Here is a 21,527-nt window from a genome sequence, read left to right on the forward strand (position 1 = left end):
CTGTGTACCTGTCTTAAACCTTCCCATTGCAAATGCTGCTGCTTCTTTCCTTCTGCTCCACTGATGTGCAGCAAAAAGTAGAGTTTATATATGTATGGTGTCTTCATTCTGACCATCAGGAAGCACTTCAACCCTAACACAGTCCTTAGCACACCAGCCCTGTTGAATTTCTCAGTATGAGCTTATAAGAGCTCTTACAGGGTTTGCAGACAGTATTGTTTATTCTGTTCTGAACCTTCAGCACCTTGCCCTGTGACTTTGATTCTTGTTTAGCTCCTGACCTGCTTCACAGAAGTAGTCCTGGGAGATAACTATTAAATGCTCAAAGCAATTCACATCACTTGTGAGGACTCTATAAATACCAAACATGATACTCGGTAGCCTTCAAATGTCTCTGTTTTAGTCATTCCCTTCAGTTACTGAACGAACAGTCCAATCTGTTTCGACTCCCAAGTCCCCTGTAGCAGTAGAATGAATAACATTATTAATGAATGACATCTTTATCACAGTCTACATGCCTCACAGAAACCACTTTTGCTCTTCCTTCTAGAAAGGAGCTAGTAATCTGACTTGGCGATCGGATGTCCTGGTGGAATATCAAGGAGAAGGCCGTAACGTCACTGACCCAACGTGTCCTTCCCTGAGTCCTGGAGTGTCCGTGAGTGTAGCCCGAGTTGGCTTAGTAGCTTTCTCACTGACAGCACAGTATGGCATTGGTTTAGATGTGCCAAGTGCTAAAACTCTTCATCTGAGTCCTCCTCCTGTCACTTTGTTACTTGACTCTGGGAGATCAGGAGATAGACGTAAAAATAATCCTGAAAAATGATGCTTCCCACCTGTTGTCAGAAGGTGCACTTCGAATTCTTCCAGTTTTCGGAACAAGTTCATATATCTGCTTATCTTCTTACCTTATCAGTACCCCCTCCTCTTTTTTCTCCCTTCCCAATCGCGGTACCATGTTTCATTAGGGATGTTATCAGTGACATCCAACAGAGAGACACGGGGTTTCCACTTGTAACCATGCCATGGCAAGTGTCTTGATTTGGTGGCAGCGAGGCTGGTCGTTCAGGTGGTAACAGTGACATTAGCCCCTCTTTAGAGAATGGGAAATAGGAGAGTCAACTCCAAATGGAAGCCGAACACCAGAGTGTTACAATATAGTAAAGAACCAACCAAAAGATAGTGTGGAAGATAGGACGGAATGAGAGCTAAGTCCTAGGGCTTCCCTGGTGGCGCAGTGGTTGAGAGTCTGCCTGCCGATGCAGGGGACACAGGTTCGTGCCCCGGTCCGGGAAGATCCCACATGCCGCGGAGTGGCTGGGCCCATGAGCCATGGCCGCTGAGCCGTGAGCCATGGCCGCTGAGCCTGCACGTCCACAGTGGGAGAGGCCACAAGAGTGAGAGGCCCGGGTACTGCAAAAAAAGAAAAAAAAAAAGAGCTAAGTCCTATTTGGTGATAAGAGCACTCATAAACAACTTACTTACAGATCTTCCCACAAAGCTCATTTTAGCCTTTTTCTCCAACCCTTTAGGGTGAAAGATCCTAATGTACCTTAGTACTGACTCATCCGTGTATTGATTTCTTCTCCTTACCAACCCATACGTTTTACAGGTGTTCATCACAGCTAATTCTTGTCAGGAGAATAGCAGGCAGGGATGGAAACAGTCTACAAACAAAACAGCCACACCCCATGTTCCTTAATCCAGTCAGCCCTCAGTAAGGAACAAAGCCTCATATCTACTTTTGATTTACTTCTCTGTGAAAGGTTTCCTCACTTCTGTCCAGTTGTATGTCTGGCTTGAGCCAACCGGGCCCCCGTGGTAAAGCAAGTCGCATTCATTACTATAGAAGAATGCCCTTCAGTTAACTTTTTAAATGTCCCTACAGCAATGTTTCCCAGACTGTGTGTGTGAAGATGCATATAACAACACGTACGCCTGTGTGAGGACCATGTCAGAAATGTGGAATTTACAGTATTGCGAGTTTGATGACCAGGAGGTAAGAGGGCCTGCTGCCTCCCCTACCCTTTGTGTCTACTGCCAGGGCTTTGTTGGCTGAACTTCGTGGCAGAAGAACAATTCCAAGGATGCTTCCTGGGGAGGATGGGTTTCTTATCTGTACTTGACCTTGGGTTTCCATCAGTTAAGGAAATAGGATTGCACAAGGCCATACTTGACCTCTCTAACTCACCTTGCTGGGTGGGGTTTTCTCCACTCCCACGGTCACCCACACGTACACTTTAAATGCACGGAGTTCACTTTTTTAGGATGCTACATGCCTGGTCTGTTTGCTTCCCTGATAGTTTGGGGTGAAGGTAAGATGCCTCAACTTCTATGGAGATGAAAGGGCCTCTCTTTAGAAAGTTTCTTGGCAACCAGCTTGGTTCAGACCCTTCTGTCACTACCACAGTGTAGTCCGGTGCTGATCAAATAGACTAGCAGGTTAAAGGCAGCATCCTTGGAGGAAGGTGGCTTTTAGCCAGCCGGGATCAGCCTGGATTATCTGAAGGATCACACTGCCTGCCGTCCCGTCCAGTGTGGTTTCTTACTGTTTATCAGAGAGTGCGCACCTACCCCATCTGGCAGCCCACATCTTGCCATATGGAGCCGGTGCTCATCGTGTTTCTCAGAAATTGACTTGCTCACTATTTATTTGTAGCTTCTGAGCACTTTGGACAACAAGCAAGAGAGCTTCCCTCAAACTGGGTTCCTTCTGCTTTAAAAGTGATAGTCCGGGGGCAGCTACTTGAAGCCTAATTTATAGGCAAAATTTATCTACAGTACATCTTCTTAGCCTATCACTAACTCCAGTTTGGAGAACAAAGTACAGATTAGGGGGAAATAGTGATATTAGACGTGTCTAGTTTTAGAAATAATATTGTATCTTTCCTCAATTGGTGTTATTTATCCAAAACTGCTTTTTAAAATAGGAAAACTTAACATTTTTATAACACAGGTTAGAGGACTTTCGTATCTGTTCTCATTTGAATCTTCACAATTGTAAGGCAAAGATAAACTTCAAATGTCAGCTCTCACTCAGTAACCTCATTACTAAGTATAGTTTCTGAGCCCTTGCCATTTGAGGGTCCTGCCTTCGCTTCTCTCCTTTAATTACAGAAGGTAATAAGCTTCATCCTCTTTCCCCTCCTGACTGCCTGAAGGCACAGGGATCCTGGAGGCCCCTTTCCAGCATGTGGGCCACAGACCCAAAGCAGTTCAACCCCCAGAACAGATGCTCCATTGTCTCCTCTATACCCTTGGGCTTTTTGAAAATCTTGAGACCCGATGATATTCTCCTGGGCCTTGGTCTTTAATCTGCCTCCTTCGTTCCCATTTAGAAGTAACTCACATGAGTATTTCTTCAAATGTAACCCTTGCTTTTTTCTTGCCTCCATCTTTTCATTTCCTGTAGGTGTTTGTAGAAGTCTATAACCTGACTGCAGACCCACACCAAATCAATAACATTGCAAAAAGTATAGACCCAGAGCTTTTAGGAAAGATGAACTATCGGCTAATGATGTTACAGTCCTGTTCTGGACCAACCTGCCGCACTCCAGGGATCTTTGACCCCGGGTAAGTTTGCATCGTACTCAGAAACTTTGTTCGGTGGTCTCCAGCAGTCCTGCCATTCTTAAAGGCACAGGGAGCCTGATGGGTCATCCTTGCTCTGAGCTGAGCTGTTTCTCTCCGTTCTGCACTACAAGGGGAATACTGCGTCCCAGTGCAGCAGCCAGTTGTGCTGGGAAAACGAGCTGCTCTCCACAGCCAGTTGGTGCTATAGCTGGAGGCGCAGCCCTGCCTGTACCACGCGGGGCTCTTCCTCCCTGCGATTCTTGTCATGGTACCACTTGATTGCACTGGTGACATGTAGGGTTGCTTTAGTGTAAGCTGACCCAGGGCTACCCTGTTCCCTAGTGCTTCTGAGAGCATATGCTTTCATTTCCTTTCTCAGAAGCCCCAATTACAGAAACTTGAATACTTGCCAGTAAATTTATATATTAAATACACACAATGAAATAGAAAGTATGAACTCTCAAGTGTCGAAATAAATAAGCCCGCCGAATATATGAAGGTTGGAAAGATATTTAACGCTCACCTACTAAGTCAGCTCTGTTCCTCCTACTCTCATTCCTCTTAAACAGTAACTTTTCATCAGTAACATGGCTGTCAACACACCATGCATTTGAGCTGTGTGTGGCAAGAAGCCTGTCATTTTTTGCTTGAAGATTATAAAATTCAAAATCAGACTTTCATTGGGAAAGGATTATTTCAGTTCTTATACTCTGATTGTAGGAGAGAGGGAAGAATGATGTCCTAAGCTGATGGAAACTAGTAAATTATTTAGCTACCTTCATGTGAAGTGGTATCTTCAATCAGTGAGGAATGTATGAATGAGTAGAGAAAGGGGATTGCAGACTATTTATTAAAGAAATGTAGTACTTTTGCTTTTAAATAGTGTATCTAGAGCCAAAGAGACATGGATGCCAGCAAACTAAAGGTAACAATGTAAAGAAGAATATTTATCATAATTTTATATCATTTAAGCTAATTAACTTTTATATGGATAATCTTGTTAATGTGTAATTAGTAACTGATCAAGCATTCTGACCACCCAGCTTTAATCTTTCCTCCAAGTTAGTGAAATGGATCTTCATTTGGTGGCAGTTCCTTGAAATAGGAAGTTCATTCTCTAAGATAGAAGCACTAGACTTCTAATTGACACATGTTGATTTTGCAGTTCCTAACAGCTACTTTGCTCAGAATGTTTTACCAAACTAAAGTTAGATGTCTATAGCAGTTGCTGACTGACTCTAGGAATTTAAAGCCAGCATCCGACTAAATCTTGCATAGAGGGTCATGATCATGAGACTTGGACATCTTGGACTGTAATGCTGGGCCACAGAAGGTCAGATGCAGCAGCCTCATTAAGTGTTACAAGGACTCAATCATAGAATTCCCCTATAGCCCTTAGAGCCCAAACAGGTAAATTTCACATGAGGAAATAGTGCTTGGACTTGGGATTTGCCCAAAGGTCAACCGTTTGGAACTGATCTAGCAAAATCTCTTGACTTCCAGGCAAGGTTTGGTTTTTTTGTTTTTAATTTTTATTTTATATTGGACTATAGTTGATTTACAGTGTTTTGTTAGTTTCAGGTGTACAGCAAAGTGACTCAGCTATATATACATATATCTGTCTTTTTCAAATTCTTTTCCCATTTAGGTTAGTACAGAATATTTAGTAGAGTTCCCTGTGTAAGTAGGTCCTTGTTGGTTATGTATTTTAAATATAGTAGTGTGTATATGTCAATCCCAAACTCCCAATTTATCTCTCCCCCCACCTTTCCCTTTTGATAACCGTAAGTTTGTTTTCTAAGTCTGTGAGTTGATTTCTGTTTTGTAAATAAGTTCATTTGTATCTTTTTTTTTTAGATTCCACATATAAATGATATCATATGATATTTGTCTTTCTCTGACTTACTTCACTTAGTATGATAATCTCCAGGTCCATCCATGTTGATACAGATGGTATTATTTCATTCTTTTTCATGGTTGAGTAATATTCCATTGTATATATGTACCACATCTTTATCCATTCATCTGTTGATGCATACTTGGGTTGCTTCCATGTTTTGACTATTGTAAATACTGCTGCAGTGAACATTGGGGTGCATGTATCTTTTCAAATTATGGTTTTCTCAGATATATGCCCAGGAGTGGGATTGCAGGAGCATATGGTAGCTCTATTTTTAGTTTTTTAAGGAACTTCCGTACTGTTCCCCATAGTGGTTGTACCAGTTTACATTCTCACCAACAGTTTAGGCGGGTTCCTGTTTCTCCACAGGCTCTCCAAGCATTTATTGTTTGTAGACTTTTTGATAACAGCCATTCTGACTGGTGTGAGGTAATACCTCATTGCAGTTTTGATTTGCATTTCTCTAATAATTAGTGATGTCGAGCATGTTTTTATGTGCTTATTGGCCATCTTTATGTCTTCTTTGGAGAAATGTCTATTTAGATTTGCCCATTTTGGGATTGGGTTGTTTTTTTAATATTGAGCTGCTTGAGCTGTTTGTAAATTTTGGAGATTAATCCCTTGTCAGTCACTTTGTTTTTCAAATATTTTCTCTCATTCTGTGAGTTATCTTTTCGTTTTGTTTATGGTTTCCTTGGTTCACATTTGTTTTTATTTCCATGACTCGAGGAGATGGATCAAAAAAGATATTGCTGTGATTTATGTCATAGAGTGTTCTGCCTGTTTCCCTCTAAGAGTTTGATAGTGTCTGGCCTTACATTTAGGTCTTTAATCCATTTTGAGTTTATTTTTGTGTAAGGTGTTAGGGAGTGTTCTAATTTCATTCTTTTACATGTAGCTGTCCCGTTTTCCCAGCACCACTTATTTAAGAGACTACCTTTTCTCCATTGTATATTCTTGTCTCCTTTATCAAAGATAAGGTGACCACATGTGCGTGGGTTTATCTCTAGGTTTTCTGTCCTGTTCCATTGATGTATATTTCTGTTTTTGTGCCAGTACCATATTGTTTTGATGACAGCTTTGTAGTATAGTCTGAAGTCAGGGAGCCTGATTCCTCCAGCTCTGTTTTTCTTTCTCAGGATGGCTTTGGCTATTCAGGGTCTTTTGTGTCTCCATACAAATTAAAATTTTTTTTGTTCTGGTTCTGTGAAAAATGCCATTGGTAATTTGATAGGGATTGCATTGAATCTGTACATCGCTTTGGGTAGTACAGTCATTTGACAGTATGGATTCTTCCAATCCAAGAACATGGTATATCTTTCCATCTGTTTATGTCATCTTTGATTTCTTTCATCAGCATCTTATAGTTTTCAGAGTACATGTCTTTTGACTCCTTAGGTAGGTTTATTCCTAGGTATTTTATTCTTTTTGATGTGATGGTAAATGGGATTGTTTCTTTAATTTCTCTTTGTGATCTTTCATTGTTAGTGTATAGAAATACAACAGATTTCTGTGTATTAATTTTGTATCAAGCAACACTACCAAATTCATTGATGAGCTCTAGTCATTTACTGGTAGCATCTCTAGGATTTTCTGTGTATAGTGTCATGTCATCTGCAAACAGTGACAATTTTATTTCTTCTTTTCCCATTTGGATTTCTTTTGTTTTTCTTCTCTGATTGCTGTGGCTAGGAATTCTAAAACTATGTTGAATAAAAATGGAGAAAGTGGACATCCTTGTCTTGTTCCTGATTTTAGAGGAAATGCTTTCAGCTTTTCACTATTGAGTATGATGTTAGGTGTAGGCCTAACAATGTAGGCATTGGCCTTTATTATGTTGAGGTAGGTTCCCTCTAGGCCCACTTTCTGGAGAGTTTTTATCATAAATGGGTATTGAATTTTGTCAAAAGCTTTTCTGTATCTATTGAGATGAAAATATGATTTTTATTCTTCAATTTGTTAATGTGGTGTATCATCACACTGATTCATTTGCAGATATTGAAAAATCCTTGCATCCCTGAGATAAATCCTACTTGATCATGGTGTATGATCCTTTTAATGTATTTTTGGATTCGGTTTGCTAGTATTTTGTTGAGGATTTTGCATCTATGTTCATCAGTGATATTGGCCTGTAATTTTCATTTTTTGTGGTGTCTTTGTCTGATTTTTGTGTCTAGGTAATGGTGGCCTCATAGATTAAGTTTGGGAGTGTTCCTTCCTCTGCAGTTTTGGAGAATAGTTTCAATGGAATAGTTTCAAAAGGATAGCTGTTAACTCTTCTCTAAATATTTGATAGGATTTGCCTGTGAAGTCATCTAGTCCTGGACTTTTTTGTTCATTGGGAATTTTTTAATCACAGTTTCAATTTCAGTACTTGTGATTGGTCTGTTCATATTTTCTGTTTCTTCCTGGTTCAGTCTTGGGAGATTGTACCTTTCTAAGAATTTGTCCATTTCTTGCAGGTTGTTCATTTTATTGGCATAAAGTTGCTTGTAGTAGTCTCTTATGATCCTTTGTATTTCTGTGGTGTCAGCTGCAACTTCTCCTTTTTCATTTCTAATTTTATTGATTTGAGCCCTCTGCCTTTTTTTCTTGATGAGTCTGGCTAAAGGTTTATCATTTCAAAGAACCAGATTTTAGTTTCATTGATCTTTTCTATTGTTTTCTTCATCTCTGTTTCATTTATTTCTGCTCTGATTTTTGTGATTTCTTTCCTTCTACTAACTTTGGGTTTTGTTTGTTTTTCTTTCTCTGGTTGCTTTAGGTGTAAGGTTAGGATGTTTGAGGTTTTTCTTGTTTCCTTAGGTAAGCTTGTATTGCTATGAACTCCCTCTTAGAACTGCTTCTGCTGCATGCCATAGGTCTTGGATCATTGTGTTTTTGTTTTCATTTGTCTCTAGGTATTTTTTGATTTCCTCTTTGATTTCTTCACTGATCCATTGGATGTTTAGTAGCATTCTGTTTAGCCTCCACGTGTTTGTGCTTTTTACAGTTTTTTTCTTGTAGTTGATTTCCAATCTCATAGTGTTGTGGATGGAAAAGATGCTTGATATGATTTCAGTCTTCTTAAATTTATTGAAGCTCTCTTTGTGGCCCAGCATGTGATAGGTGCTGGAGAATGTTCCATGTGCACCTGAAAAGAGTGTATATTATGCTGCTTTTGGATGGAATGCTCCATAAATATCAATTAAGTGCATCTGGTCTAATGTGTCATTTAAGGCCTTGTTTCCTTATTGATTTTCTGTCTGGATGATCTGTCCATTGATGAAAGTGGGGTGTTATTTTAAAGTCTGTTTTGTCTGATATGAGTATTGCCACTCCAGCTTTCTTCTGATTCCCATTTGTATGGAATACCTTTTTCCATCCTCTCACTTTGTCTATATGTGTCCGTAGATCTGAAGTGGGTATTTTGTAGACAGTATATGGGTCTTGTTTTCGTAGCCATTCAGCCAGTCTGTCTTTTGGTTGGAGCATTTAATTCGTTTTCATTTCAGGTAATTACCAATATGTATGTTCTTATTGCCATTTTCCTAATTGTTTTGGATTTGCTTTTGTAGGTCTTTTTTCTCCCCTTCCTCTTTTGTTCTCTTCTGATTTGATGCCCGACTTTTTATTGTTGTGTTTGGATTCCTTTTTCTTTTTTGTGTGTGTGTATCTGCTGTAGATTTTCAGTTTGTATTTACCATGAGGTTTTGATATAGCAGTCTGTATATATATACAAGATTATTTTAATTTGCTGGTCTTTTAATTTCAAATGCATTTCTAATACCCTGGATTTGTACTCTTTTCTTCTCACAGTTGCTGGTTTTGATACCATATTTGTGTGTGGATGATTTCCTACCTTTACTGTATGTTTGCCTTTACCAGTGAGCTTTCTTATTCTTAATTCTCTAGTTGTGGCCTTTTTTTTTAACCCTGCCTAGAGAAGTTCCTTTAACATTGGTTGCAAAGCTGGTGTGGTGATGCTGAATTCTCTTAGCTTTTGCTTGTCTGTGAAGCTTTTGATTTCTCCGTCAACTCTGAATGAGAGCCTTGGTGGGTAGAGTAATCTTGGTCATAGGTTCTTTCCTTTTGTCACTTTAATATATTGTACCACTCCCTTCGGGCCTGCAGAGTTTCTGCTGAGAAATCAGCTGATGACCTTATGGGGATTCCGTTGTATGTTCTGTGTTGCTTTTCTCTTGCTGCTTTTAGTATTTTTTCATTGTCTTTAATTTTTGTCAGTTTGACTAATATGTGTCTCGGTGTGTTCCTCCTTGGGTTTATCCTGCCTGGGACTCTCTGCACTCCCTGGACTTGGGTGATTGTTTCCTTTCCCATTTTAGGGAAGTTTTCAGCTAGTATCTCTTCAGATATTTTATCAGGCCCTTTCCCTCTTCTCCTTCTGGGACCCCTATAATGCAGTGCATTTAATGTTGTCCCAGAGGTCTCTTAGACTGTCCTCATTTCTTTCCATTCTGTTTTCTTTATTCTGTTCTGTGGCAGTGATTTACACCATTTTGTCTTCCAGCTCACTTACCTGTTGTTCTGCCTCATTTACTGTTACTGATTGTTTCTAGTGTATTATTCATTTCAGTTTTTGTGTTCTTCATCTGTTTGTTCTTTAGATCTTCTAGCTCTTTATTAAACATTTCTTCTATGTTCTCCATCTGTGCCCCCATTCTTTTTCCAAGATCTTGGGTCATCTTTACTATCATTACTCTGAATTGTTTTTTGGGTAGATCACCTATCTCCATTTCACTTAGTTCTTCTGGGGTTTTATCTTGTTCCCTCATATAGGATATATTCCCTCTGCTGTCTCATTTTGTCTAACTTTTTGTGGTTGTGGTTTCCATTCTATAGGCTGCAGGGCTGTAGTTTGTCTTGCTTCTGCTGCTGCCCCCAGTGGATGAGGCCAGTCTAAGAGGCTTGTGCAGGCTTCCTGTTTGGGAGGGGTGGGGGGGTGGGGACTGGTGCCTGCCCAGTGGGTGGAGCTGGGTCTTGTCCCTCTGGTGGGCAGGGCCATGTCAAGGGGTGTGTTTAGCCAGCAGTTGTGGGCTCAGGAAGACTTTAGGCAGCCTGTCTGCTGATGGGGAGGGGTTGTATTCCCACCCAGTTGGTTGTTTGGCCTGAGGCATCCCAGCACTGGAGCCTATAGGCTGTTGGGTGAGGCCAGGTCTTGGTGAGAAAATGGTGGCCTCCTGAAGGGCTCACACCAATGAGTGTGAGCTACCCAGAACTACCGCCACCAGTGTCTTTGTCCCTGTAGTGAGCCACAGCCACCCCTTTCCCCCCGCCTCCAGAGGAGACCCTCCAATACCAGCAGGTGGGTTAAGCCCAGACTCTTGTGAGGTCACTGCTTTTTCCCCTGGGTCCTCGTGTGCACGAGACCTTGTGTGCACCCTCCAAGAGTGGAGTTTCTCTTTGCCCCAGTCTAACCCCGCTGGCCTTCAAAGCCAAATGCCCTGGGGGCTCCTCCTACCGATGCCATATCCCCAGGCTGGGGAGCCTGATGCAAGGCTCATAACTTTCACTCCTGCGGGAGAACCTCTGAGATATAATTATTTTCCAGTTTGTGGGTCACCCACCCAGCAGGTATGGGATTTCATTTTATCGCGATTGCACCCCTCCTATTGTCTCACTGTGGCTTCTTTGTTTTTGGATGTAGGATAGCTTTTTGGTAAGTTCCAGGGTTTTTTTGTCGATGGTTGTTCAGCAGTTAGTTGTGAATTTGGTGTTTTCATGAGAAGAGGTGAGCTCACATCCCTCTTCTCCGCCACCTTATCTCCATCCTCAAAACAGCTGTTGATCTTTGGTGCATTACCTTAATTGAACAAGCCTCAGTTTCCTTGTAGGAGAGGCTTGTCTTGGGCAGCTGAAAGATGAGTAGATCTCCGCACCCACCTGGCAGAATCTTGAGGTTTATATAGAGGCTTTAATGGGGCTAAGTCACATACCCAGTCCAAATGGTCTCAACAACACCTTACTCTCTCAAGACTTCTTCCATGAAATTCCTTTGTTTTTTTAACCATAACTAACTGTCTTGCACACATTCTGGAGTCTTATCACTAAGATTCTAGATGCTGGCCTTGCTGATGTTAGCCTGAGCTATTTAAACTCCACCTGGTTTTCTTTCCTACCAAACGGTTAGGCCGATAGAATCTTCTAGAGTGGGTGCCAGCAGACGCCATCAGTTGGAATACAGTGTACACAGATATTTATGTATTGCCTGGGGCTGCTTTCGCACTTCAGTGGCAAAGTTGAGTAGTTGGGACAGAGACTGTGTGGCCCACAAGCTCTAAAATATTTATTATCAGGCCCTTTACAGAGAAACTTGGCCAACCCCTGCTATAAAATAATACTAAGAGTTAATATCTGTTACCAAAGGTAGCAGATCAAAGTAAAATACAATGTTATTTCCAGATCACACAAAGTCCAGCCAGCCTGTGGGGTTTTTTTTTTTGGCCACGCCCTGAGGCATGCGGGATCTTTGTTCCTCAACCAGGGATGGAACCCGTGTCCCCTGCAGTGGAAGCTCGGCGACTTAACCACTGGACCACCAGAGAAATCCCCAGTCTGTGTTCTCCATGTCTGCCAGGTCTCAACTCAAGTTACATTGGCATTCATTCTTACTTCCCCACGGGAGGGAAATAAGTGATTTTATGTGCCACATATTTTACATGAGTTGCCTTCCTGTTTTGTTGGTGGCCAGAGGGGTCGATGACTTACCCAAGTTCATAATGAGCCAGATTCAAGCTCCCGTCAGGTGCAGACCTGTGTTCTTACCCACCACAGTCTGTGTATCTAAACTGAGAAAGAAGACAGGGCTTTGAAAATGTTGGAAGGGCTTTCAGCAAGGACTAGACTCTTCCCCAGGCTGTTTTATAGTTGAGGGATGGCCCCCGCCCCCCCCCCAAAAAAGTAAGCTCAAACCTTTCCTCCTAACCCCTTTCAGGATTAGCCTTACTTCTGTTTCTCTTCTCCTCTCCACTTCTCCTCTCCTCTCTACTTCCACTATATTATTTTGTGCTTGCTGACTTACGATGGAAATGCTCTTAATTACTAAGTACTCTTGCTTTGTACTACAGACTTTCCCATTAGATCCCCTTCTGGTGACTTAATTTTTCCTTTTGTATCCCTTCCTGCCATTCTTTCCAGTTAATATTCTGAATGAAGTACTCAATGGCTAATTGTAGTTAATGTGACGTTGTTTTTTTCTTTTTCTCTGCCCAGATATAGGTTTGACCCTCGTCTCATGTTCAACAATCATGGCAGTGTCAGGACTCGAAGGTTTTCAAAACATCTGTAGCACCTCTGTGGTTGGATCCCTCGCACGCCTCTTTCTGATGAAGCGATTGTAGTAGGTGTGTCTGTAGCTAGTCTTCAAGACCATGCCTGGAAGGGTTTCTGGACTGGCTTTAAGTCCTGTTTGAAAAAGCAACCCAATCAGCTGACTTCCTCGTGCAGCGTGTTAAACTGTGAACTCTGCCTGTGTGGCAGGAGTGGCTGTCCCTGGTCCCTTCATTCAAGTGGTGATGATACTCCTGAGGTCTTTGCTCTCACCAAACCCTTTCTGTCCTGGGGCCACAGTTCTTGATTATTCCCCATGTGTCTAGATTTGTAAATCCAGTCAGATAAATGGCAATGCTTTAGGGGGGCAAGGTTTTTGGTATACAGCTTGACCTAAAATCAGAGGACCTGCGTAGCATTCGAGATTGAACACGTCACTATCAAAAATACTAATATCACATGGCTTGAAGCATACCATCAGAGTTGAACCATCTGATTAAGAACAAATACCATTGTTTTTAGATCAGTAGAAATACACTTTATAATATCCATCACAATGGATCACAAATTCAAAACGCATCAGTGAAGCTCTTCATTTTTTGGCAATTCTGGGCTGGTGCTACACTGAAATAGAACAGTAGCAAGCTTTTGGTAAAGGCTAATTCCAGGTAGTTACTGAAGGTGATGGACATCTACTTTCCAGTGGCTGCTAATCACATGGAGTGCCAGTGAACACCAGGGGTATCTGGGGAATGTCTCTTCTCTTGGTACTTTCCTTTCTCGGCTCTGAAATATAAAGTGGGTTAAGTATTTCAGCAGAGAAGAACTTCCAAGGGTTGGTGAAGGTTGTGTTTTCTGAGGGCCTTCTGCAGGTAGGGCTCTCTGGTTAACAGGTTGAAGGGCTATAAATCAGGGTGTAGTAAGTGCCTGTCTGGCAGGGAGCCTGGGTTCTAGTCCCATGTGTGAAGTTGTGAGACTCCCGCTGCATATTGCTGACATTCTGTTCATTTGTTACAAGATGTAAGAATTCCTTAGAGTTGATGCAGAGTAACAACTACTTACCTTCTTCCCTTTCAGCAAAACTTCTTCTTGAGTTTTTGGAGTCTTATGTAACTGGGGCCTAATTCACTATTCCTCTGTCGAAACCCGATCTTCTTGAGATTTCCTCACTGTTTAGAACACCTGCATTTCTGTCTCTTGGCTCGAAGACCACTCCCATTTCTTGTGTTTTCTTCACAAGAAGGTTAATTGGTGATGTGGCAGCAGGGGAGGAGGAGGAACCGTGGTTTATAACCTGTTCAACTCAGGCAGTAGTGATTTTAGCTTTATGTAAGGTCCTAGGTTGAGCTTTAAGCACTTTGTAAGACATGGCCATAAGTAACTCACAATTCCAGATAGCCATGTTGGTTTAACAGCCATTGGGTTTATTCCTTTACCTCATACAATCCCAGTAACTGTGGTGGTATTTAGAGGTGAAATGGGCAAGTGAAATGAATACCTCTGCTGTGACCATTTTAGGAAAAGAAATTCTAACAAACAATTTTGCAAACTACAATGTTGAGTATGGGTATTGGCTTTATTCTACACTTTTGAGTCTTCACATTCATCAGTCGGCTTCCACATTAATGGAAGTTGACCATGGTTATTCCTGAATAAAGAGAAAACAACTCTTACCAGGTCTTCTACTGTGATGTCATATTACTCAGTTTTACGATGCTCGTTCCTGAAAGCAGATGACGTAGTGAGAGTGACACAAATCAGCCGCTGATAGTATTCCTGTCCCACTGCTCTTACATTCATCAGACTTTTGTCTGGGGGGCAGGCAGGGCAGGGAATGCAGTGAAGCCCTTTTATTTTTGTACCCCTGATTTTTGAATGGCCTCTAGTTTGACTTTTTCTCGTGGACTGGTTGCATTCTGGATCTACATTAAAATCATCTTTCATAAAGAGACCTCAGTTTCTAGACTAGCAGACCACAAAATGCACTGGAATTTTTCAGAACGATATGTACAAGGGCCCCACTGCAAGAGGCTTGCCTTGTTTCTCTCTTAATTGTACTGATTTGAATTTTGATTATTTTCCCTTTTAAGAAGACCAGGTCCGTATGTATTGGTAATAGAAAACTGTAACCATTAGGAACGAACAGAGGTCTTGGGGAAGAATAGAGATTTTGCCTTATAAGATTTCCTATTACAAAGCTCTCCCGTAAGTAAAATTACATTCCCTACAACTACAAAGTAGGGCATGCCTTTTCAGTATCTTTGAATTGGACCAATGGTGCTGTTGCAAAATACATTTTAATTGACAACAGTAGGGTTTTTGTACAACATAGTAATGATAGCCATGGAAGGTTATATTTCTGTGTCTAAGGACTAGCGTTTTAATGAAAGAAGATAAAACTGTCCCAGGATCCTTATTAAGAGAAAGCAAAGGGTATTTGAACTGATCCACCAGTGGAACTAGGTGGGGGTATTTGGGTCTTTTGTTTCACCACCGCTTAGGTCCAACTGAATTTGTGAATTCATGTGTTTGCATCATCTGTTCTTAGAAGTTATTCTGCCCTGGCTCTGTGTCATCTCAGTCATTTGACTAAGGAAGTGCCCTTTGAAGGACCCTGTTCACTGCTGCACTTTTCAATGAATTAAAATTTATTTCTGTTCTAGTGGGAATGTGTCCTTTGTTCTAGTCCACAAGCAGTAATTTTGACAAGATGTTCTGTGCTGTATACTGTTTAATGTTTTGATCACTCACCTAGTACTAGAGATGGGCTGCTTCGCATTGGGTACCATAGTCCCTACCTGGAAACCTCGTTCGTGTGTATGTGTGGTCCCTGCTGCCCAGTATCCCTGAATGAGCACCATGTAGAAAATCCTTACTGATAAATCTTTATGCATTTACAGTTTGGAGAGAAAAAAAAAACTTACCTTGACCAGCTTTAAATTAGATAAACGAAGCTCACCGTCAAAGGTGCCTTGCCTTGATGTTCAGTCATGTGATCCACTGCCCTAAATGAGAAGTAAGTCCTACTGGAGTTGACAAAACTTTTTCTTAAAGGGATAGTTAATATTTTAGGTTTGCAGGCTATGTCTCCATCACAGCTACTTAATTCTGCTTCAGTACAAAAGTAGCCATAGACAACACAAATGAATATGCATGGCTATGTTCCAACAAAACTTTACCAAAAAAAAAAGCATAATTTGCCAACCCCAGACCTAGTAGGTTGCCTCTTATAAGTTCTGAAGACCAAGCAGAAAAACCAAGATGTTAGAAGATACCCATACCATAAAGTTTCCAGACTACTATACTATCAGAAAAACAAGTAATTGAGTTTATCACAGTATCAAGCCACCAAGGAAGAGGAGAACATTTATTTACTTAGACTCAAAGTGAGGGTAAGTCTACTAAATCCATTTTTCTAATATGTAGCGCCCCCCCACCATCCCCACTGAGACTGTACCCTGCCCTGTAGAACCAAACACTACAGATTTAGTATTTGTTTCACCTTCTTTCTCTGCCTGCCATGGGTTTAAAGGGCTAGTCACGTGTGTACCTTGAAGTCTGTAGTGGCAAGAGCAGAGAACCTAGGGGCCCCAAGCTGAACGCACTGTGCAGACACCTTTACTGATGGCCTAGGAATTAATTACTATATAAGATTTGCATGTGGGACATGGGAGCCGGCTTCAGGACTACCACAGAGTAGATGACAGTTCTAAATCTTAGTCTTTGAGAGGAAGCTTTCATTACCACCTTCTGCTGGTGAGACCTGAGCTCTTATATATCCTCACCACCTGCCCCTCAGACCGATGCTGACAGGTCCTCAAAGGGCGGAGAAATACACAGAATGGTTGTAATTAGTATTTATTGCGATAAAAATGGCTCCGCCAACAAGCTGCTTTCCTCAGCTTAGTTTATCCAAGCTCACAAAGCTCATTAGTCAGAGTCAAGGTTTCAAAGATGTGGCTTTGAAGACATCTATTAAACTCTGCTCTCGCTCTGACCTAAGAAGGATTTTACCCTCCCTCATATGTCTGAGTGAGTGCCTACTCTGCCTGGACGTGGGCTGGGTTATGAAAGGAAATTACTCTCTTCCTGACCCCCAGGACATTACTATGTAGATTGAAAACTCATCCCTGATATCTGTAGTTACAGGGAAAACACAGTTTCAGACTAAGAAGGGGAGTTGACACTACCATTCAAGTGGCTTCTCAAAGTGAAAACAGCTCCTCTGACAAACCCTTGACTCACCAAGAATAATAGGGGCTCAATGAAGTAAAATCAGAAGTGAAAGGGGAGACGTTACAACTGTACCACACATATACAAAGGATCATAACAGAGTACTATGAACGACTAATTATATGCCAACAAATTGGATAACCCAGAAGAAATGGATAAATTCCTAGAAACACAGCCTTCTAGGATTGAATCATGAAGAAATAGAAAATGTGAATAGTCTGATCACTAGTAAGGAGATTGTAATCAACAAGCCTCCCAGGGCTTCCCTGGTGGCACAGTGGTTGAGAATCTGCCTGCCAATGCAGGGGACATGGGTTTGAGCCCTGGTCCGGGAAGGTCCCACATACCGCAGAGCAACTAGGCCTGTGCGCCACAACTACCGAGCCTGTGCGTCTGGAGCCTGTGCTCCGCAACAAGAGAGGCCGCGATAGTGAGAGGCCCGCACACTGCGATGAAGAGTGGCCCCCACTCGCCGCAACTAGAGAAAGCCCTCACACAGAAAGACCCAACACAGCCATAAATAAATAAATAAATAAATAAAATTTAAAGGAAAAAAAAAGCCTCCCAATAAAAGTCCAGGACCAGGTAGCTTCACTGGTGAATTCTACCAAGCATTCAAAGTGGAACGAATACCAATCCTTCTCAAACTCTTCCAAAAACAGGAGAGGAAGGAACACTTCCAAAATCATTTTATGAGGCCAGCATTACTCTCATACCAAAACCAGACAAGGACACCATAAGAAAAGAAAATCACAGGTCAATATCCCCAATAAACATAGAGGCAAAAATCCTCTAATAAGATATTAGCAAACTGAATTCAACAATACATTAAAAGGCTCATACACCATGATCAAGTGGAATTTAGTACAAGGATGCAAGAGTGGTTCAACATCCACAAATCAATGTGCTATATACCACATGAACAAAATGAAGGATAAAAACCATCATCTCAATAGTTGCAGAAAAGGCATTTGACAAAACTCAACTTTCATGACAAAAACTCATACAGAGATACAGAGTAAACATACCTCAACATAAAAGTCATAGATGACAAGTCCACAGCCAACAATGAAAAGCTGAAAGCCTTTCCTCTAAGATGAGGAAAAAGACAAAGATGCCCACTGTCACTTTTATTCAACATAGTATGGGATAGCTGATTCACTTTGTTATAAAGCAGAAACTAACACCATTGTAAAGCAATTATACTCCAATAAAGATGCTAAAAAAGAAAACTATATGTAAAATATTTTTTCTAATAAAAAGTCAAGAAAGAAAAAAAAAAACCCATAGTATTGGAAATCCTAGCCAGAGCAATTAGGCAAGTAAAATAAAAAGAATCCAAATCAGAAAGGAAGAAGTAAAACTGTAACTATTTGCAGATGACATATATAGAAAACCCTAAAGATTCCACACAAGAAAACTGCTAGAACTAATAAATGAATTCAGTATAGCTGCAAGATACAACATCAGTATACAAAAATCTTGTATTTCTATATATTAATAAACTATCAGAAAAAGAAATTAATTCCATTTATAACTGCATCAGAAAGAATAAAACAGTGCAGCATTGGTGATTTAGTGGTGAGCATAGCTGCCTTCCAAAAAAGAATAAAATACCTAGGAATAAGTTTAACCAAGGTCAGAAACCTACACACTGAAAACTAAAAGACACTGATGAAAGAAATTGAAGAAGACACAAATAAATGGAAAGAAATTCTGTGCTCATGGATTGGAAGATTAATGTTAAAATGTCCATACTACCCAAAGCAGTCTACAGATTCAATGCAATCCCTATCAAAATTCCAAAGACATTTTTCACAGAAACAGAACAAACAATCCTCAAATTTGTATGGAACCACAAGAGACCCCAAATAGCCAAAACAATCTTAAGAAAGACCAACAAAGCTGGAGGCATCATGCTCCCTGATTTCAAACTATATTACAAAGCTACAGTAATCAAAAGTGTATGGTATAGGCATAAAAACAGACACATGGATCAATGGAACAGACTAGAGAGCCCAGAAATAAACTCATGCATTTATGGTTAATTTATGACAAAGCCAAGAATATACAATAGGGAAAGGACAGTATCTTCAATAAATGGTTCTGGGAAAACTGGCAGCCACATGCAAAAGAGTTTATTAACTAGACTACTATTTTACACCATACACAAAAGTTAACTCAAAATGGATTAATGTAAAACCTGAAACCATAAAAATCCTAGAAGAGGGCTTCCCTGGTGGTGCAGTGGTTGAGAGTCCGCCTGCCGATGCAGGGGACACGGGTTCGTGCCCCAGTCCGGGAAGATCCCACATGCCGCGGAGCGGCTGGGCCCGTTAGCCATGGCTGCTGAGCCTGTGCGTCCGGATCCTGTGCTCCGCAACGGGAGAGGCCACAACAGTGAGAGAGGCCCGCGTACCGCATGAAAAAAAAAAATCCTAGAAGAAAACAAGCAGTATGTTGCTTGACATCAGTATTGGTGATTTTTTGGATCTGACTCCAAAAGCAAAGGCAACAAAAACAAACAAGTGGGACTATATCAAACTAAAATGCTTCTGCATAGAAAAGGAAAACATGACAAAATAAAAGGGCAGCCTACTGAATAGAAGAAACTATTTAGAAATCATGTATGATAAGGGGTTAATATCCCAAACATGTAAAGAACACGTACAACTTAATAGCAAAAAACAATTAAAAACTAGGCAGGGGCTTCCCTGGTGGCACAGTGGTTGGGAGTCTGCCTGCCGATGCAGGGGACATGGGTTCGTGCCCCGGTCCGGGAGGATCCCACATGCCTTGGAGCAGCTAAGCCCGTGTGCCACAACTACTGAAGCTCACACACCTAGAGCCTGTGCTCTGCAATAAGAGAAGCCACCGCAACGAGAAGCCTGCGCACCACAAGGAAGAGTAGCCCCTGCTCACCGCAACTAGAGAAAGCCCGTGACAAGGGGGAGTTCACTGGAGATCCAGTGGTTAGGACTCGGCACTTTCACCGGCCATTGCCCGGGTTCAGTTCCTGGTTGGGGAACTAAGATATTACAAGCTGTGCAGCATGGCCAAATAAAAAAAATTTTTAATTAAAAAATTTTTTTTAATTTTTAAATTAACTTTTTTTTTTTTTTTTGCTGTACGCGGGCCTCTCTCTGCTGTGGCCTCTCCCGTTGCGGAGCACAGGCTCCGGACGCGCAGGCTCAGCGGCCATGACTCACGGAGCCAGCAGCTCCGCGGCATGTGGGATCTTCCCGGACCGGGGCACGAACCCGTGTCCCCTGCATCGGCAGGCGGACCCCCAACCACTGCGCCACCAGGGAAGCCCCTGGCCTGCTTTCTGAGGCACCTGTTGTCCAAGATCATCAGACGCTACTTCCTTGCCTCATCCTAATGCTAGGAAAGTAGCTCAGAAATGCGAATGATTCTGTTCTTGCTTAAGTCCCTAAGAAAGTGGCTCCCCTGTGTCCTTTTCTTCCCCAATCCTCCCGGCTTTTCCCAGCTCCTCCCAGATCAGGTGAGAAGCACCTTTATTAGGCCTGACATCAACATGACATCTTGGATTCTTTCAGCAGTCTGCAATGAGTGACTACTAACTGAGTCATCTATCAGGCAGCCTTCAGCCTGTGACTGCACTTTTATGGATGCTCCCATAAAAAATGAAGCCCCAGGTGCCAAGTCTAGTCCTCTGTACAGCAGAAGAAAACAAAAACTGGGGGCCTCGGTCATCCTGCCCCCTTCCTCTTCCTGTAATGCCACTTAAGGCCCTAGTTAAGGGTTCAGCCAGGGGTGAACACTGACTTCACGAGGAGAGGCAGGAAGCTGTAGCTCAGGGTCTGCCTGTAGAGCAGCCCCATCCCTTCTCAAAGCTGCCCAAGTAGCTGTTTCCAGACACTGTGAAACGTTTAGTCCCACAGATGTTATGCCCTGCAGCTCAGAGAAATACAGAAAGAGCTGAAGATATGCTCCAGTCCCCACAGAGATTCCTATCTGGGGTGAGAATTCACATGCATGACAACACTGAGCAGAAACAAAGGCCAAAGGCCCCCAGACAGCACCTACGTGTGACCCTCTGGTCCGAATCGCTCAGCACCTCACAGTAACATGACAGCACGGGCACCCCTAGTCCCAGCTGCTCTCAGCATTTTGGGTCTAACTTGTAAGAGAAGACAGACAACACCCCGCCACTGTATTTATGGGGAGCACAAGGAAAGGCACTGAATGAAGATTTCTTGGTCTACGAATTGCCCTAGAATCTTTTGTTTTGCCGTCCCTGAACACGAGTCTAAAAAACAAAAACCAAGAAAATATTTGTTTGAAAAAATGTCCCTCCTGGAAATGACATCCTTAGGTGTTGCTTAGATGAATTTTAGTGTCAACATGATATGTAAACATCTTGGCCCAGTAGTAAAGCAGCCATACCACTATAGGAAGAAGGACTTGGAGAATAATACCACCTTACACTATGTCAGGCTTTGCGGTGTAGAATACCTTGACCTTCATTATCTTATTTGGTCCTCACATGAGCCCTGTGAGGAAAGCAAATGCATGATACCCTCCCAC

The 21,527-nt window shown here is 41.9% G+C and overlaps 2 protein-coding genes across 3 annotated transcripts in view; one reads left to right on the plus strand and one right to left on the minus strand.

Annotated features, from left to right (window-relative positions):
* Positions 1–15,404, plus strand: part of GNS (glucosamine (N-acetyl)-6-sulfatase) — a 52,033-nt gene extending 36,629 nt beyond the window's left edge. The window contains exons 11-14 of the mRNA XM_024737064.1: positions 551–658; positions 1,889–1,999; positions 3,413–3,573; positions 12,686–15,404. Coding sequence (XP_024592832.1) covers positions 551–658; positions 1,889–1,999; positions 3,413–3,573; positions 12,686–12,761 — 456 coding nt within the window. The 3' untranslated portion in view covers positions 12,762–15,404. The remainder of the gene's footprint in view (positions 1–550; positions 659–1,888; positions 2,000–3,412; positions 3,574–12,685) is intronic.
* Positions 12,958–21,527, minus strand: part of RASSF3 (Ras association domain family member 3) — a 92,043-nt gene continuing 83,473 nt past the window's right edge. For both annotated transcript variants that reach the window (XR_003002111.1, XM_024737066.1), the window contains one exon: positions 12,958–15,747. Coding sequence is in view for 1 of the 2 variants with exons in the window: in XM_024737066.1 (XP_024592834.1) it covers positions 15,678–15,747 (70 nt within the window). In the remaining variant the exon portion in view is untranslated. The remainder of the gene's footprint in view (positions 15,748–21,527) is intronic.

The sequence above is a fragment of the Neophocaena asiaeorientalis genome, unplaced genomic scaffold (assembly GCF_003031525.2).
Source record: "Neophocaena asiaeorientalis asiaeorientalis breed wild unplaced genomic scaffold, Neophocaena_asiaeorientalis_V1.1 scaffold134, whole genome shotgun sequence".
Classification (NCBI taxonomy): Eukaryota; Metazoa; Chordata; class Mammalia; order Artiodactyla; family Phocoenidae; genus Neophocaena; species Neophocaena asiaeorientalis.